The following is an 18,916-nucleotide window of genomic DNA, read 5'->3' as shown; positions in this document are numbered from 1 at the left end:
AGAAACGCTCTTATGAACAAAAATAAAAGTAAAAATAAGATAAAAATAATAATAATAGTGACAAAAGTAAGCACTCTTATTTACAGAAATTATATGGACGGAGAATATTGCACCAATATGATTGACATTATGTCAGAGTAATGCATATGATTATGTCAGTATTGCACATGATAATGACAGTATTGCACATGGGTATGTCAGTATTGCACATGGGTATGTCAGTATTGCACATGGGTATGTCAGTATTGCACATGATTATGACAGTATTGCACATGGGTATGACAGTATTGCACATGGGTATAACAGTATTGCACTTGGGTATGTCAGTATTGCACATGCGTATGTCAGTATTGCACATGGGTATGTCAGTATTGCACATGGGTATGTCAGTATTGCACATGATTATGTCAGTATTGCACATGATTATGTCAGTATTGCACATGATAATGACAGTATTGCACATGGGTATGTCAGTATTGCACATGGGTATGTCAGTATTGCACATGATTATGACAGTATTGCACATGGGTATAACAGTATTGCACTTGGGTATGTCAGTATTGCACATGCGTATGTCAGTATTGCACATGGGTATGTCAGTATTGCACATGATTATGTCAGTATTGCACATGGGTATGTCAGTATTGCACATGATTATGTCAGTATTGCACATGGGTATAACAGTGTTGTACAGTCTGACAGCAGCAGAAGGACAGACCTGTGAAACGTCTCCTTCACACAGCGAGGGTGGATCAGTCACTGAAGCTGCTCTCCAGAGTGGACAGAGTGTCCTGCAGGGGACAGAGTGTCCTGCAGTGGACAGAGTGTCCTGCAGGGGGCGACACTCATGGTCCAGCATAGATGTGAGTTTAGCCAGGACCCTTCTGTCCTCCACCTCCTGCACCGAGTCCAGAGGACAGTCCAGGACGGAGCTGTGTCCAGCTTCTTCCTCTCCCTCTCTGTGATGCTGCTGCTCCAGTAGACCACACCTACAGGAGCTGATGCACCACAGAGTCAGAGAAGGTCTTCAGGAGTGGCCCCTCATCCTGAGTGGTCTCTCAGATGTGGTCTCTCAGATGTGGTCCCTCAGGAGCGGCCCCTCATGAGCGGGCCCTCAGTCTGCTCAGGGGGTTCTGTACAGTGCGGGGCCCATTTCATTTAAATGACCTGTAGTTGCCTTTGTCTGGCTCCGGAGCGGCTCTCGTGAGGGGGGCGTGTCTATGCAAATCAAAACCTGCCGGAGCGCACGAGCGCCCTAAATACATCCGCCTCGCGCGGCTCCGTCAGAGATGAGAAGCGCGAGACGAGCGCGCGGACCCGCACCGAGACTGAACCGGGACTGAACCGGGACTAACACGGGATTATAACAGGTCTGATCTTGGTCTAGCTCTGACACTTTTGGAGCGCGTGACGACCTGGAGTTTGCGTGTGGATAATATTAAGGAGACTTTCAAACCAAATGAACTGCCCACGTGATTTTGTTCATCGATTAATCGTTCAACTCTCGCATTAATCGATTCCTCTCCACGTCCCGCCGCGCGCGCGCTTGATATGTCCCCGCACATGGATTACTTCTATCAGCACGAAGCCCGGGCCTCGGCGCTGGGACTGACCGGGGAGGACGCCCTGGACCCGGGGGCCATCAGCTGCATGCTCGTGGGGGACCCGGCCGTGGGCAAGACCAGCATGGTGGTCAGCTACACGTCCAACGGGTACCCGGCCGAGTACCTGCAGACCGGGTTCGACGTGTTCTCCGGTGAGTGACTCTTTTTCCATTTTTGTACTTAAATGGTGATGTTGATAAGATAAGATAAGCCTTTATTTGTCCCGCAATGGGGAAATGTCAGTGTTGCAACCCAAGGTAGGCACAGAAGTGAATAATAAAAAGCAGATAATAGAGGAATGAGGGATTACACCGACAAAAAGCAGATAACTTATAAAAAACTATAAAAAAAAAAAAACTCTTAATATAAAAGCTCTTATAAAACAACTATAAAAAACCCTCTTATATTCTTAATAAAAAGTAGAAAATAATAATAACAATAGTAACACTCTTATTTACAGCTGTTATATGGACAGAGAATATTGCATCAGAATATTGTAATGTATAATATAAAATATACTTACTTAGCTAAAGTCATCTCATCTTCAACAATCATTTTGACAATCGTGATCTGCAATAAACAAAGTCTAAAACACGTTTGAAAAGACATTTTATCATTGAAAAAAACCTTTAAAAAAACAGCGACAGCGTTAAATCCCAATGTCGACAAAAGAAACGTCATCAATAATAAACTTTATTCGTAAATATTCTCTCTCTATAACTCCTTATTTGGCTCATAATGTATTTTAAACGTCTGAAATACAATAAGAAATAATCGCTGGACTAAAATAAGTTAGTGACGCGAACAAATAAAAACCTAAAGAATCACGATACATTTTATTTTGAAAAACCGCAGAGTGCAGATACAGTCGTCTGAGGAAATGACAGCGTTAAACGGCGTAACTGTCAGTTTATACTCAACGTGGCGCCCAGACCCGTTTGTCCTTCTTGTCCCTGACCACGCCCTCTCTCTCTCACAGGGCAGGTCCAGGTGGAGGGTTTGCCCGTCAAGGTTCAGCTCCTGGACACGGCCGGACAGGTGAGTTATTACACCGCTTACAGTCGTTATTCATGGGGTTATTACACGAGTTATTACACGATTGTCGCGCCACGGAGTTCCACTTCCGTCCCCGTTTCCCCGGCGTCGCCAGCGCGTCGCGTCTTCTCGCTAACCGCCGTATTTTCTCCACAAACTGTACTTTACGTTTAAAAAATAAAGAAGTAAAAATGATAAGTAATAAGGACTAAACAGGAAGTAAACCTGGTGTTTTTGTCACGTCCGCTCATTAACGGCGGTTTGTTTACCAGCTATAACGTCAACATTTCGATATGTCGTGATGCTAAACGCGGCGATGCGGTATCGATATCGCGGGCTGCGGTATCGATATCGCGGGCTGCAGTATCGATATCGCGGGCTGCCGTATCGATATATCGCCACGGGTCGAATGCATTTGACATTTTGACAGTTTTGAGGATTAAAACGGGCGTGTTTCATTTTTGAGTTTGTGCCAGTCGCAATTTGACAAAGAAAAACGTTGTTCAAATTTACGGCGTTCTTTACGAAAATAGTGACGCGTCGCCGAACGTCACGAGTGATATATATCGTTATCGCGCGTGTCGCAAAATCGTGATTTTTATCGCGTCGTGCAGAAATTGATCACGTTTTAGTCGTAAACGTGGAGAAGTCGGCGCCTTAAACAGGACTTCAACGCGACCAAATCATGTCATTTAGTTTCAGGTGTAGTCCTGGTTAAAGCGCCCCCTACAGGTCTTACCACTCACTGAACTGAAACGCTGTTAAGATGAATATATTCAGAATTTTGCTAAAAAGTTATAAAAATGTCATCACAGAATAGTTCATTTTTAAAGTTTATGATTTCACTTCCTGTTTGTAATTGATGACATCACACTAGGAAATTACCCACCAAACATTGGGGCAAAAATCATCTAATGTCACTATTTCACATAATATATGAGAGCGACTATATTTTGTTGAATTCACGTTTAGAGCGTCAAAAAAAGTTGTTTCTTTGTCTAAATTCTGCATAAACTTTGACTGGAATGAGTGTCCCTGGTGTGATGTCACTTCCTGTATGAGTGTCCCTGGTGTGATGTCACTTCCTGTCATTTTCTTCAGATTTTTCAACGTTTTCTCCACAAACACCTGCTCGATTGGTGTAAAACTATCATTTATGTGTACGACTCGCTAACCCGTCCTCTCGCTAACCTGTCCTCTCGCTAACCCGTCCTCTCGCTAACCCGTCCTCTCGCTAACCCCGTCCTCTCGCTAACCCCGTACTCTCGCTAACCCGTCCTCTCGCTAACCCCGTACTCTCGCTAACCCCGTACTCTCGCTAACCCGTCCTCTCGCTAACCCCGTCCTCTCGCTAACCCGGCCTCTCGCTAACCCCGTCCTCTCGCTAACCCCGTCCTCTCGCTAACCCCGTCCTCTCGCTAACCCGGTCCTCTCTCTAACCCGTCCTCTCTCTAACCCGTCCTCTCGCTAACCCGTCCTCTCTCTAACCCGTCCTCACGTTATTCCCGTCCTCTCGCTAACCTCGTCCTCTCGCTAACCTCGTCCTCTCGCTAACCCGCCCTCTCTCTAACCCGTCCTCTCTCTAACCCGTCCTCTCTCTAACCCGTCCTCTCGCTAACCTCGTCCTCTCGCTAACCCGTCCTCACGTTATCCCCGTCCTCTCGCTAACCTCGTCCTCTCGCTAACCCGTCCTCTCTCTAACCCGTCCTCTCTCTAACCCGTCCTCACGTTATCCCCGTCCTCTCGCTAACCTCGTCCTCTCGCTAACCCGCCCTCTCTCTAACCCGTCCTCTCTCTAACCCGTCCTCTCTCTAACCCGTCCTCTTGCTATCCCCGTCCTCTCGCTAACCTCGTCCTCTCGCTAACCCCGTCCTTTCTCTAACCCGTCCTCTCGCTAACCCGTCCTCTCTCTCCCGTCCACCAGGAGGAGTTCGACGAATTCCGGGCGCTCTCCTACAGCCAGACGGACGTCTTCCTCCTCTGCTTCAGCGTCGTCCACCCGGCGTCCTTCCACAACGTCACCAAGAAGTGGGTCCCCGAGATCCGCGCGCACAACCCGGCCGCGCCCATCGTCCTCGTCGGCACGCAGTCGGACCTGCTGCTGGACGTCAACGTCTTGATCAACCTGGACAGCACCAACGTGAGCCCGGTCCTGGGCGCCCGGGCGAGGAACATGGCGGACAAGATCAGGGCGGCGGACTACGTGGAGTGCTCGTCGCTCACGCAGAAGAACCTGAAGGAGGCTTTCGACGCCGCCATCTTCGCCGCCATCAAGAGCAAGGCGCGGAAGGGCAAGAAGCGGCGGTCCTCGGAGCGGCGCACCAAGGCGTTCTCCCGGTGCAGTTGGAAGAAGTTTTTTTGCTTCGTATAAACTTCGCGCGCCGAAACGGACGCTTTATTTATTCGAACGCTTCGCCCGTTGTCGCGGCGTTGAGCGGTTTCGCCGGACGTATCCGGGAACGGAAACTAAACAGACTAAAAGGACGTTTTGGAAGCGTTTTACTTTCACACTGGAAATATCGACATTCGAGTTCAAATGACTTGAATTTGAAATGTTAATCTGGATTTTAGCAGTTATTTATTTTTGAAGCGGGTTAATAATGTACGGTCTGTTCGGTTATGTTTTTTAATAGTTGCCAATCGTTAAATCAGTTTGATCTTTTTTTCTTATTTTTTCGAATTTGGAGAACTATTTTCTTGCAGTAAGAAAAACTATCAAGGTTTAAATTGATTGATTAAAACTTAAAAATCAGGATTATTAACCAAATTATCTGCCCGTTGTTAAATAAGTTTGATCTAATTTTCTAATTTTGAGAATCGTTTGTGGAAAAAAAAGGAAAAGAAAGAAAAATATTTTTTCTTCTTTTTTTTTTTAAGTGGCATTATCTAGGTCTAAATGGATTCAAACCAGTCAAAACTACTATTCAAATCTGGATTATTATTTCTAAATTATTGGCCAATTGGTAAATGAATTGGATCTAATTTTCTAATTTGACGAAAAATGTAATAAAAAAGCATTACAACAGATTGAATTGTTGAAGTCTGATCAGAAAACACATTTAAACTGGTCAAAACGACTCAAAATCAACGTAAATTTCAAACTGCTCGTCATCAATCGCCACGACTTCCGTGTTCTTTTTCCACTTGGTTCCGGTGGATTTCCCCCTTTTTTTTAATGGCGTTTACGGTGAGTTAAGCTGAAGAAATCATGTAAATGTGGATTTGCATGAGCCGAAACAGAAAGCTTCCGCGCGCAGGGCGTTAGCCGCTTTGGCGTTTGTCTAACCAGTTTCTGAAGACAAACAGTGGACAGAAGCCAACGCAAACGCATCGCCGCCAAAACGCAAACGTCGCCGGGCGAACGGAGTCAAAAAGGGTTCAGAGACATTCAGACCGTTTACGCGATCAAAACGACTAAAACGAAGGTTCGAAGCTTCACGTTTGTTTGTTTTACTTATTTCCCGCTCATTATTCATTTATTCTTATTAATGCGCTTGAAATACGACGGGCGAGTTTATTTTTAGAGCACAATTCCTTCGCATCAAATCGTGAAAAGAGGCATTAAAGTCGCAATGTCGACAAATAAAAACGGAAATATTCATGATAAAATCTGCTTTAAAAGAGATTCGGTTCAGATAAAAACAGTATATTGAGAATTACAATATATCTTGAAGTAAATGTGTAAAAACCAAAACTATTTTCAGGATTTTGTCGTTTCGCGCTACAATTTCCGCCAAAACGGTTCGAATAAACGTCTCTTATTGCAATGTCGACAAATAAAAACGGAAATATTCATGATAAAATCTGCTTTAAAAGAAAACGGTTCATAGAAAAACAATATAAAGAGAAAATATATATATCTTGAAGGAAATGTGTAAATTTAAACTATATTTTTTGTATTTTGTCGTTTCGCGCTACAATTTCCCGCCAAAACGGTTCGATTAAACGTCTCTTGTCGCTTAAAATGGCCCGAAATGGCTTTACAAGTCGAACAATCCGGGCTTAATTAGTTGAGCCAAAGCGGTCGCAGCTAATTAAAAGTCCGTTTGATGAAGTCAAGCGGCTCCATTAGCCTTTCGCGCGTTTGTGATTGAAATGCGGCTAAAGCGATGTTTCGGGGGCAAATTTGCGGCCGGCGCAGGAACCGTCGCGTCTGAAAGGGAAAGGCGTCTTCAGCCCTTTTGTTTTGTCTCAGATGCCCTTCCCATTTGCATGTGTATGCGCAGGAGTCGCAGGAGTTCTGGAGTCACGGCCAGACGACTCCGACACTGCAAAAAACACACACACAGCAGCTCAAAGAGTTCAGAACGTTCATTTGTGTTGATTTGATTCTTTCGATGGAGTTATTTTATGTCAAAACACCTCGAGTCAATTGATTATTTTTCTTTCATATCAGTCAAATAGATTTAGCTTTATTTATTGATTTGACGTTCCAGAAACAAGAAAAAACAATGCTATTAAAGTTAGTTCATCAAATAGAAATAATAAGAACTCAAGATATAAAAACTCAAGAAATTTGCTGTTTTTTTTGCCTGATCATTTGTCATTTGAAAAGGTTAGACACACGTTTGTGAAATAACAGTTTATATTCTGAATTCAAATGAGGTTTTCGCTCGTGTTGATGTTTTTCCACAGTGCACTACGCTGTACAAAGTTAAAAATGTTAAAATGTGAGTTTTTCTGACGTTTCGTGCGACCGACACGGCGATTGTGCTTCTCGTGGAAGTGTTTTATTCTGTTTTATTCTGTTTTATTCTGTTGTTTCAAACAGACTTTTGTAATTTCATGGAATCAAACTGTTTATTTACCGAGCGAACAAGAATAAATGATTTAAAAGCAGAATATGCGTCTCGATGTTATTGTGTGTTATCGTGTGTTATCGTGTGTTATCGTGTGTTATCGTGTGTTCTGGTCCAGTTCAGGGGATTTTCTTCAGTAAAAACACTTAAGTATCTCGTTCGGTTAAAGTTTTACTGTCGATGAGTCATTTTAAATACTTTTACAACTGTTTAAGTCACATTTATCTAATTTACTTAACAAGTTTATTGATTTTTGATAAATTATCCACAGTATTTTCTTTCCTTCTGCCACAAACATTAATAATTGAACTAAGAGAATAATTTTAGAAGCAAAACTTTTAAATAAGACGGATCCTTTTGTATTCAGTTTATTATTATTTATTATTTGCACCATTTTCATCTTTTTAAGTGTTTTTGACTCAAACAAAGGAGATTTGACCTTTATGGAGGTAAACAACACTTAACCCTAAAATAAGTTTTGACCCAACGATTTATTCACTTTCCTCATATTAAGAAAACTGTGGCACATTATCGGCTTATTTAACGTTGAATAAAAAATAGTTAAAAAAATCATCAACTGAACATAGTCATTGTCATTAAAACGAGGTCAATGTTCTGAGCTTAAGTCCTGCTTCTTTTTTGCAGTGCAGGAAGAGTTTAAAGCTCCAGGAAGTGAAAAGTCTCCTTTAGAAATGATAAAGAAGTCCAGACTTCCAGCTGAGGCTAAAGGAGATTCTAATGCAATCCACATGAGAGGGACGGAGGAGGGACAGGGGGAGGGACAGGGGGAGGGACAGGAGGAGGGACGGAGGAGGGACAGGGGGAAGGACAGGGGGAGGGACAGGGGGAGGGACAGGAGGAGGGACGGAGGAGGGACAGGGGGAAGGACAGGGGGAGGGACAGGGGGAGGGACGGAGGAGGGACAGGGGGGGAGGGGGAGGGACAGGGGGAGGGACGCCTTTTTAAACAAGACAAGTATCAACTGAAAGTGCAGTCCTTATGTGGGAGGAAGAGCATAAAATAGGTTAGCTTGTTAGCTTGATAGCTTGTTAGCTTGTTAGCTTATTAGCTTGTTAGCTTGTTAGCTTGGCTGATCCCAGTGTACAGTGCATTACAGAAGTCCAGGCGTGTAGAGATAAAAGCACGGATCACCTGCTCCAGGTCACTAAAAGATAAAACCGGTTTAAGTCTAGATAAAAGCCGGAGGTGATAAAAACTAGATTCAACCACAGCATTTATCTGTTTGTCAAGCTTTAAATCCACATCATTAATGACGCCGAGGTTAATGGCTGTAGACCTGATGTAGGGCTGGAGAGACCCCAAGTGTAAGTTAAAATCAACTGCTTTGTTTGGCTTAAAAACAATAATTTCCGATTTAGACTCGTTCAGGTTGAGAAAGTTCATCACCAAAAGCCTCGACATCATCCAAAGTGTGTCCAGAGTGTTGCCAGGGAACTATTTTTACTGGAGATGGACTTGAGAGTCGTCTGCATAAAAGAGATGTTTTCTAAAAAATTGACCAAATGGCAGGAGGTACAAAGAAAAAACAACAGGTCCGAGAACAGAGCCCTGTGGGGTTCCACAATGTAGAGGGGCCCGTGAAGCAACTTTTACATTGAATGACCGGTCAGCCAGCTCCAAGTGAGATCAGAGAATTGTGTGGTCCCCTGGGTCAAATGCAGCTGTTCTAAAAGCAAAAGAACATTAAAAACCTTTCAAAGGTCTCTGTGCTGGCAAATGACTTATAACCCGAGTCATATTATTCCATCTGCTTTTGCTTCAGACACAAACCTGAAGCTGACCCTCCTCCAGACTCACACTTCTTCTACTCGTCATCACGGTTTTCTCGCTCTTCTCGAGGGCGATGTGTTCCCGTCGTCACGGCGATTCGCTCTGACGTGTGAAATCCGTCATCGTCCGCCTTCAGCCTGCGGCGCATCGGTCAAACGTCAGGCTCCTGTTTGAACGAGAGGTCAGGGGTCAGAGGGAGACTGGACTACCTGCCTCTGACCCGTCTTTGTGTCTGTAAAGTTCTGCTCTTTGTATAACGATGTCTTCGTTCGGTGGTGTAGAACCTGTGGTCCATATTTATAATGGTTTTACCTCCGTTAAGTTGAAGTTTGTGATAAAATCTTGAAAATAAAGAGTTTAACACGACAGAAAGTCGAGCCGAATCCCTCTGTGATGTCATCAACGTGCGACAACACAGAGGCTGAATGTCACACTCTTCCCTGCAGAGAGCGCTATTCAGGGCTCACGCCATTTTGTGGCGCTGTCCGAATGTCCAGCTTGTGAAAAACTACTCCACTCAAAATTTCCCACAATGCATCATGAAAAGTAGTGTCCAGCGATGGTCACTGGGCCGGTCAGTATAGACCACAATGCACTGGGAGAGCCGGAAAAACAACAGCGACAGGTCTTTAACTGGACACGACAGACTGAAGCAGAAGAGCTGTTTAAATGCACTGTCCACTCCAGAATGTGAACACTCTTAAACCCTTACCCCACAAAGTCACTAGCATTAGCCGCTAACCTTAGCCTGAGTCGCTGTCACAGGCAAAACGTTGAATAATCCAGTCTGTTTGTTGTTAAATGTGAGATCTGTGACTTGTGTGAGGAGTATTAGTCCATAAATATGTGACAGACGGATTTGATCAATATTTATGACAGAAAGAAGAGTTTTGCTGACGTTTCTTTGCACCCGCGGCCCCAAGCGCAGTGGAGGAGGGGCCAGGGGACGGGTGTGGACAACAAAATAACGTTGTGTGTCATTCATGTGGATTTTGGCTCTTGTTTACAGTCTGGTTGCTAGGTAACGGTTGTGGAATGACCTCTACCTATGACATTATGTGTGCTCACGTCCAACCAGGAAGTACAATTATAAGCTTTGCAAAAATGATCAAACTGGGCCAAGAATGTGACTGAAAGTGTAAATTAGTCCGATATGAACTTTGCTAACCACTTTTTACATTTCATTTCTTGTTTTTTACTCTGTTTGGTGACATTTTGATCATTTACAAGTATACGCTACGTAAAACAGGTTTCGCATCGAACTAAAGGTTGCGTTTGAGCGTTTCCGAGGCGATTTTCGGGTAAACAACAGCGAAGAGAGATCAAATCTGACGCTTTTCGACGTCGGTGTTTGTCGCGGTCTTCGTGGGCGTTCGGGGTAAACGTTAGCGATGCTACGCCCGTTAGCGCCTCGACAGAAGGACCTCCTCGTTTGTCTCTGAAACGTCTGCTGCAGATTCATGACCTCAGTGTTCATCTTAAGCAGCGCTGACAGTGTACTTTATATATTTGTACACATAACTCTGGTTTTTATGGGTTTAAGTTATAATTGATCTCATTTCATTTTTTCAGCATTTTCCCCATCAACCTTTAAGAAACTAATTGATCAATAAATACTAGTGTACCTCTCAAACCTCACGAAAAGTACTTAAACCTCATGAAAAGTACTTAAACCTCACAAAAAGTACTTAAAACACTGAATCCGTAGGAAAAACACGTCTTAAGCAGCGCTGACAGTGTACTTTATATATTTGTACACATAACTTTAAATTATAATTAAACTCATGTAATTTTTCCCCATCAACCTTTAACTAACTAATTGATAATTCAAAAAATACCAGTGTTTTTTGTGTCTTGAATTGAATTGAACTAATAATGAATTAAATGTGTTAAATGTGTGCGCAGGAAAACTAAGATATATAAAAATGTGTGTGAAAGAAGGATCAGAGTACGGTTTGACCTTTGGGACGCACTTTGACCTTCAGACTTGATTTGGAAATGGACAAATTCGACCGACTTTGGACCAAACGAGACTTTAATTTGAAGTAATTTAAATGTGCCGTGAGTGTGTCTTTTGCTGTTTGCTTTGCTCTGGTCGTGTTCCGTGTTTATTTGTATGAAAAAATAAACTTAATAATGTGCTTTAAAGACTTATTGTGCCTGTGTCTGTTTTTTTCATTTTGGATGTTTTTTTGCACTAAAAATGTGTAAAAAACAATGTTCTTACTGTGAGTAGACTTGCATTTCCACTGAACTGACTCGTACTTGGCCTGTGGGAGGGTCGCCACCTGCTCGTTTCCATGGTGATGTCGTTTCTTTAGCTATAACGTTCCACGGTACGGCTTATTATCTACACATCTATTTGAGTGGAGAATGTTCAAAAAAACAACCCCTCAAACCTCATAAAAAGTACTTAAACCTCATAAAAAGTACTTAAACCTCATAAAAAGTACTTACACCTCATAAAAAGTACTTACACCTCATAAAAAGTACTTAAACCTCATAAAAAGTACTTAAACCTCATAAAAAGTACTTACACCTCATAAAAAGTACTTACACCTCATAAAAAGTACTTAAACCTCATAAAAAGTACTTAAACCTCATGAAAAGTACTCAAACCTCACGAAAAGCACTTAAACCTCATAAAAAGTACTTAAAACAACCCCTCAAACCTCACAAAAAGTACTTAAGCCTCATATAAAGTATTTTAACCTCATGAAAAGTACTTAAACCTCATGAAAAGTACTCAAACCTCACGAAAAGTACTTAAACCTCATGAAAAGTACTCAAACCTCACGAAAAGTACTTAAACCTCATGAAAAGTACTCAAACCTCACGAAAAGTACTTAAACCTCATGAAAAGTACTTAAACCTCATGAAAAGTACTTAAACTTCATGAAAAGTACTCAAACCTGACGAAAAGTACTAAAACCTCATGAAAAGTACTTAAACCTCATGAAAAGTACTTTGCAGCCCGTTACTCATCGAACGCGTCGTTACTCATCAAACGCGTTGAGCAACGGCGTTGGTCGGACAGGTTTCCGTTCCCACGCCGACGGCCCGTTTTCTCCCAGGATCTGTTGTCGTGACTCGGCTGGCGTCGGTTGCGCTCGTCCCGCTCGTCCGTTGGCGTCGTCCCAGTTTCGTTTGCGTTTGTTTCCCCGCGGCGTTTCGGGACAAAGAGGGTTTGTCTGCTTTTTTGTTGTTTTGGAGGAAACTTTGCAAACGAAGACTTTAATCTGGGTCTAATTAAAAGAATCACTGAGGCAATTAGGCTGCGATTAGTGTCCAATAATAGATTTGTTAAATTTTGAATTATGCAGGAAATTATAAAAATGTCAACACAGAATAGCACCTTTTTTTAAGTTTAGAATTTCACTTCCTGTTTGTAATCGATGACATCACACTAGGAAATTAATATTTATTTTGAATTCAATATTTATAATTCAATATTTTGTTGAATTAATGTTTAGAGAGTCAAAAAAGTGGTTTCTTTGTGTAAATTCTGCATAAATCTTGACTGTAATGAGTGTGATGTCACTTCCTGTATGAGTGTCCCTGGTGTGATGTCACTTCCTGTATGAGTGTCCCTGGTGTGACGTCACTTCCTGTATGTGTATCCCTGGTGTGACGTCACTTCCTGTATCAGTGTCCCTGGTGTGACGTCACTTCCTGTATGAGTGTCCCTGGTGTGACGTCACTTCCTGTCTGAGTATCCCTGGTGTCACTTCCTGTATGAGTGTCCCTGGTGTGACGTCACTTCCTGTCTGAGTATCCCTGGTGTCACTTCCTGTATGAGTATCCCTGGTGTGATGTCACTTCCTGTATGAGTGTCCCTGGTGTGATGTCACTTCCTGTATGAGTGTCCCTGGTGTGATGTCACTTCCTGTATGAGTGTCCCTGGTGTGACGTCACTTCCTGTATGAGTATCCCTGGTGTGACGTCACTTCCTGTATGAGTGTCCCTGGTGTGACGTCACTTCCTGTATGAGTGTCCCTGGTGTGACGTCACTTCCTGTATGAGTGTCCCTGGTGTGACGTCACTTCCTGTATGAGTGTCCCTGGTGTGACGTCACTTCCTGTATGAGTGTCCCTGGTGTGATGTCACTTCCTGTATGAGTGTCCCTGGTGTGATGTCACTTCCTGTATGAGTATCCCTGGTGTGACGTCACTTCCTGTGTGAGTGTCCCTGGTGTGACGTCACTTCCTGTATGAGTATCCCTGGTGTGACGTCACTTCCTGTATGAGTGTCCCTGGTGTGACGTCACTTCCTGTATGAGTATCTCTGGTGTGACGTCACTTCCTGTATGAGTATCCCTGGTGTGATGTCACTTCCTGTATGACTGTCCCTGGTGTGACGTCACTTCCTGTATGAGTGTCCCTGGTGTGATGTCACTTCCTGTATGAGTATCCCTGGTGTGATGTCACTTCCTGTATGAGTATCCCTGGTGTGATGTCACTTCCTGTACGAGTGTCCCTGGTGTGATGTCACTTCCTGTATGAGTGTCCCTGGTGTGACGTCACTTCCTGTATGAGTATCCCTGGTGTGATGTCACTTCCTGTATGAGTATCCCTGGTGTGATGTCACTTCCTGTATGAGTATCCCTGGTGTGATGTCACTTCCTGTACGAGTGTCCCTGGTGTGATGTCACTTCCTGTACGAGTGTCCCTGGTGTGATGTCACTTCCTGTCATTTTACACAGATTTTTCACAGTTTTCTCCACAAATACCTGCTCAATTGGTGTAAAAATATCATTTATATGTACAACAGGTACAAATACACCAAATAAAATCACAATTAGAACCTCGTACAAACCTGTCATACGTCACTTTAATGCCGTGAAATATTCAAATTGTTGCATTTAGAACAGATTAAACTGAGCCACAAAACCTTTAGTCCGGCTCAGAGCCTCAACGCGACATCATTTGTGAATAAAAAATATATTTTTGAAAGTTGCAATAAAAAAATACAGCTTTTTTTGTCCCTCTTCACCAGGTTTAAGAGCCACATCTGCAATTATGATCTAAACTAACGAACAAACGTGTCACTGCTCTTCAATAGCCTTACGATGATACGCTTATGGAACTGGCTCAATAAAGCTGCACTATGTAACCTTCCTGACACCTGCTCGTCTCCATGGAGATGTCACTGCCTTTTCTGACACTGTCTTTATGTCTTTACGTGTGACCTTGTGGCTTAAATCTGCTCTAATATGCACTTTATAAACACATGAATAAATGTTCCACGGTGCAGCTTTAACTGTATCCATGGAGACTGGCCGCGTCGAGTCACGGGTCGGATCTGTGGAGTGTCGTTGCGCAGTAAAACGTGGCCGGAATGGGTTGATTTGCAGAAGATTCTGAGGTAAAAACGTGCGGGGAAAGTTCCACGGTGCAGCTTTAAGGCCTCAGACGTGTTCGCTCCCTCGTGGCAGGGCATCTGAGCACGTGAGAGCCGTTTGTTTACGAGCCGAGAGTGGAACCTGTCCGGCGACTCGGCTCCTGTCGGAACACACACGCTCAGTATCGGTGCAGCCAGTGGGAACCGTCGCCGTCGCCCCGGGCAACAACCGCGCGCCGTTGGAAACCCTCTGAAAGCGCTGCTCGCCACGATCCATCGCTCAAAACGACAAATGTGTTTTTTTGGACTGACGTCTTCATTTGCACATTTTTAAATATTAGGAAATTAAATTTGATTGTTTATTTTTTTTTACATAATTTATAAAAGTGCGGTTGGTTTTTCAAAGAACTTAAACCTCATGAAAAGTATTCAAACCTAATGAAAAGTATTTAAACCTCATGAAAAGTACTTAAACCTGATGAAAAGTACTTAAACCTGATGAAAAGTACTTAAACCTGATGAAAAGTACTCAAATATCACGAAAAGCACTCAAACCTCACAAAAAGTACTTAAAACAACCCTTTAAACCTCATGAAAAGTACTCAAACATCACGAAAAATACTTAAAACAACCCTCAAACCTCACGAAAAGTATTTAAACTTAATGAAAAGTACTCAAATATCACAAAAAGTACTTAAAACAACCCTTCAAACTTCATGAAAAGTGCTTAAACGTCATGAAAAGTACTTAAACCTCATGAAAAGTGCTGACGTCTTCATTTATAAATATTAGGAAATCAAATTAGTTTATAATCTTTTTGACATAATTTATAAAAGTGCGGTTATTTTTTCAAGGACAGTTTTATTTCCTTTCCCTTTTGTTTGAGGCAAGACACAATATCTCTCACAGTATTAAAATCAAATAAGAATAGAATAAAAATGGAAATAAAACGTGTCTAATCTGCACCTCAAGAGCGTTTGATTCAATGAGAAAAACAAAATACACTGTAAATGTAGTTAAGGTTTTACACATAAAATGCCTTTTTTCTTTTATATGAAAACATGAGACGACTTTTAATACATTTTAATTACATTTATAGAAGCAAACAACACAAACCGTTTTCAGTTGAAATACGTTGAATATTTTTCCTATTCTGCAGTGTCTTTATACTGTAAAAAACAAATGTTACTATTGAGCGTTACTATCGTTATTATTATTATTTTAACTTTTTATTAAGAGTATAAGAGTTTTATAAGAGCTTTTCTATTGAGACTTTTTAAGTTATCTGTTCTTTATTATTTACTTCTGTACCTACTTTGTGTTGCAACACTGGATTTACCCATTGCGGGACAAATATTTATCTCATCTTAAATATAACTGTACTTGTTTAAACTTGTTATAATATAAAAAAGAGAAGAAAAGAAGAAATCATGTCAAATTTCAAGCGCAGTTTATCTTAATTTGGCTTGAAATGAGAAACTATGACTGTAATCTGAAGAATCGAGTCCCAAAGAGTAAGAAAAGAACAAAATCTCATCATTTCAACAGTCAAAACGACTCAGGTTAAGATGAATAAGTCATTTAAAGTCATCCAGGTGTGAACTGTGTGTAAACAGAACTAAACATTTGCATCTTCGCTTTATTTCCCTTAAAGGACAAAGCGAATAAAGGACTAAAAACAGGCTCGTTCTCTTCAAAGGCCGCGGCAGACGAGTGTTTAGCCTCTTTAGCACCTTTAGCAGCTTTAGCACCTCTAGCACCTCTAGCATCTTTAGCATTAGCATGACAAGCAGCTATCCCCAGCATTATAACGACGCTGACGACCCAAAGACGAGATTGTGCTGTGAAAACGCACTCAAATCAACAAATAATCGTCTCTTGTTTATTGAAAGTTTAGATTTTAATTTAAATACATATCAATTATAAGCAAATTGTAAGAGTGTGTGTAAGTGGAAGTGCTGGAATTGAACTCAAGATAATGTTACTATATGTTAAAAAAAAAGAAAAAAAGAAATTTCAACAGTTTTCAAATCGTAAAAAAAGTAAAATTAGACAAATTAAAAATAATCTGGATTACCGTATTTCCCAGACTATTTAACCGCACCTTTTTTCATAGTTTTGGCCAGAGTGCAACTTATACTTATATTTATACTTGTACACTTATACTCCAGTGCGACTTATATATGTTTTTTTCTTCTCTGGTGCGACTTATACTCCGGAAAATACGGTAAATGGCACAAATATAGGGATTTATGTGCCTTAACCTTTCTTTTCATGGATGACATTTCTTTTTTTGTGTAGTATTATTTTTATTATTATCTTTTTTTGCCATCTCTAAAATGTGGTGCGGTTGTTGTTTTTTTCATAAATAAGTAATAAACAATAGCAAATAAATGGCTTGCACAGAGACATAAAAGTATCCCCTGTAAAACGCAGGCTACTTCAGTAAAGGTACTTCAGATACTTCTAACGTGTACTGGAGTTTTCAGATTTGACTGCGATCCATTCATTGGCTCTGGAACAATGGGGCGTGACACATTCAAACTGTAAACACAAGGGCAATAAACAACTTCAGACACGCCCCCGAGAGCAGAGGGGGCGGGACGATTTGTTTTGAGAGGAAATGATGTCGTTAGTGTCGGAAACGCGAGTTTGTGGATCAAAGAAACGACTCGGAGTGAATTCAGAATCTATGAATCTGAAGTGAATTTACTGATTTTACTTCACGCACTGGCAGTGAAACCATGTTTGTGTTTCAAGCGGGGCCATTTCCACGTGAAAAAGCAAACCGGTTTAAAGCGCCCCCTACAGGTGACGACTCATTGAACTAAAATGCAGTTAAGATAAATATATTCTGAATTTTACTAAAAAATATATAAAAATATTATCAGAGAATAGCAAATTTATTTAGGTTTACAATAATTTCACTTCCTGTTTGTGATTGATGACATCACACAAGGAAATTACCCAGCAAACACTGGGCCAAAACTCATCTAACGTCACAGTTTATTTATTTGACAAATACAAATATATGAGAGCGGCTTTATTTTGTTGAATTCATGTTTGAAGAGTCAAAATAATATATAATCTTTGTATAAATTCTGCATAAACTTTGACTGGAATGTTTGTCCCTGGTGTGATGTCACTTCCTGTCATTTTCTACAGATTTTTCAACGTTTTTCTCCACAAATACCTGCTCGACTGGTGTAAAACTATCATTTATATGTACAACAGGTACAAATACACCAAATAAAGTCTAAATTAGAACATCGTAAAAACCTGTCATGGGCCCTTTAAACAGAGACGGACAAAAATAATGATCTCAATAACAATATTCAGACAATATTTCCACAGCGCATCAGAAATGTGCTAAATTGTGCGCGTAAACGTTTTGACTCAGGTTCAGACCATAAACTGAACCACAAAAGAGCAGAAACATCACGTTATGCTGAGATTTACCAGGACAAAGTGTCTATTTGATTACATTTTGTGTTAAAACGACTGTCAGTGTTGAAAAATGGTAAATAAGTAAATAAAAGACAAAACTTTTCAAATGCAACACAACATTGGGTTTGGCTCATTTTGGCCGGCCGAGGAATAAGGTCCAAAACAACAACTGCAATATTAGATGTTTTTAAATATATATATATATATATATATATATATATATATATATATATATATATATATATATATATATATATATATATACTGTCACTAGAATGTAAACACAGCCGCTAGATGTATTTATCGTACAGTTTGTTGACGTCTAAGAACAGAAGCGACTTTTGTTGACACTTGAAACGTGCAATTTTTTGAGCCTGAGTTACCACGACAACATCTTCCATCTAAACTGGGACCGAAACAGGACCAAACTGACACTAAACACATCAAATTACAAAACTGATGTCAAAATAACACAGAACCATTTACGTGTTTAATGTATTTTTAGTAGATTTTTGTCAGAACTTCACCTGTAATTTAAGTTTAAGTCATTTTAACTGATATTTTTTTGCAGTGTAGACATCAGTTGCGTAATCCTCTTTTTTAAAACAGTTTACATTATTCATGTTTGCCCCGGGGTTATTTTTGTCGTTCAAAGTTGCGTGTAATTGTGTGAACTTTAAAACTGTCAATGGTGAGAGTTTGTCAGGAAGGGGCGGGGCTGACGCTACACGGGGGCGGGATTCAGTCATCTTATTGGCTGATTTCCTCCGCCTCGGCCGTCGGGTGTGTCTGGGAATCAGAGGATGGGGAGCTTCTCACAGTGACGGGACGCTGACCACAACTTCACACGGTGACGAACGACGAATGACGAAGTACAAATGAGTACAAACGAGTATGTTT

The 18,916-nt window shown here is 41.3% G+C and overlaps 1 protein-coding gene across 1 annotated transcript; it reads left to right on the top strand.

Moving 5' to 3' along the window:
• The first annotated feature begins 1,231 nt into the window (after positions 1 to 1,231).
• rhov (ras homolog family member V) lies at positions 1,232 to 5,366 on the top strand. Its single transcript, XM_072441847.1, has 3 exons — positions 1,232 to 1,756; positions 2,584 to 2,642; positions 4,564 to 5,366. Exons 1-3 carry the CDS (start codon positions 1,552 to 1,554, stop codon positions 5,008 to 5,010), a joined length of 711 nt encoding a protein of 236 aa, XP_072297948.1. The 5' UTR covers positions 1,232 to 1,551; the 3' UTR covers positions 5,011 to 5,366.
• Positions 5,367 to 18,916: the final 13,550 nt, after the last annotated feature.

Source organism: Eucyclogobius newberryi, unplaced genomic scaffold (genome assembly GCF_026437365.1).
Source record: "Eucyclogobius newberryi isolate DKJ021-1_F unplaced genomic scaffold, fEucNew1.0.hap1 SCAF_1, whole genome shotgun sequence".
Lineage (NCBI taxonomy): Eukaryota > Metazoa > Chordata > Actinopteri > Gobiiformes > Gobiidae > Eucyclogobius > Eucyclogobius newberryi.
This window is presented reverse-complemented; position numbering and strand designations above follow the sequence as displayed.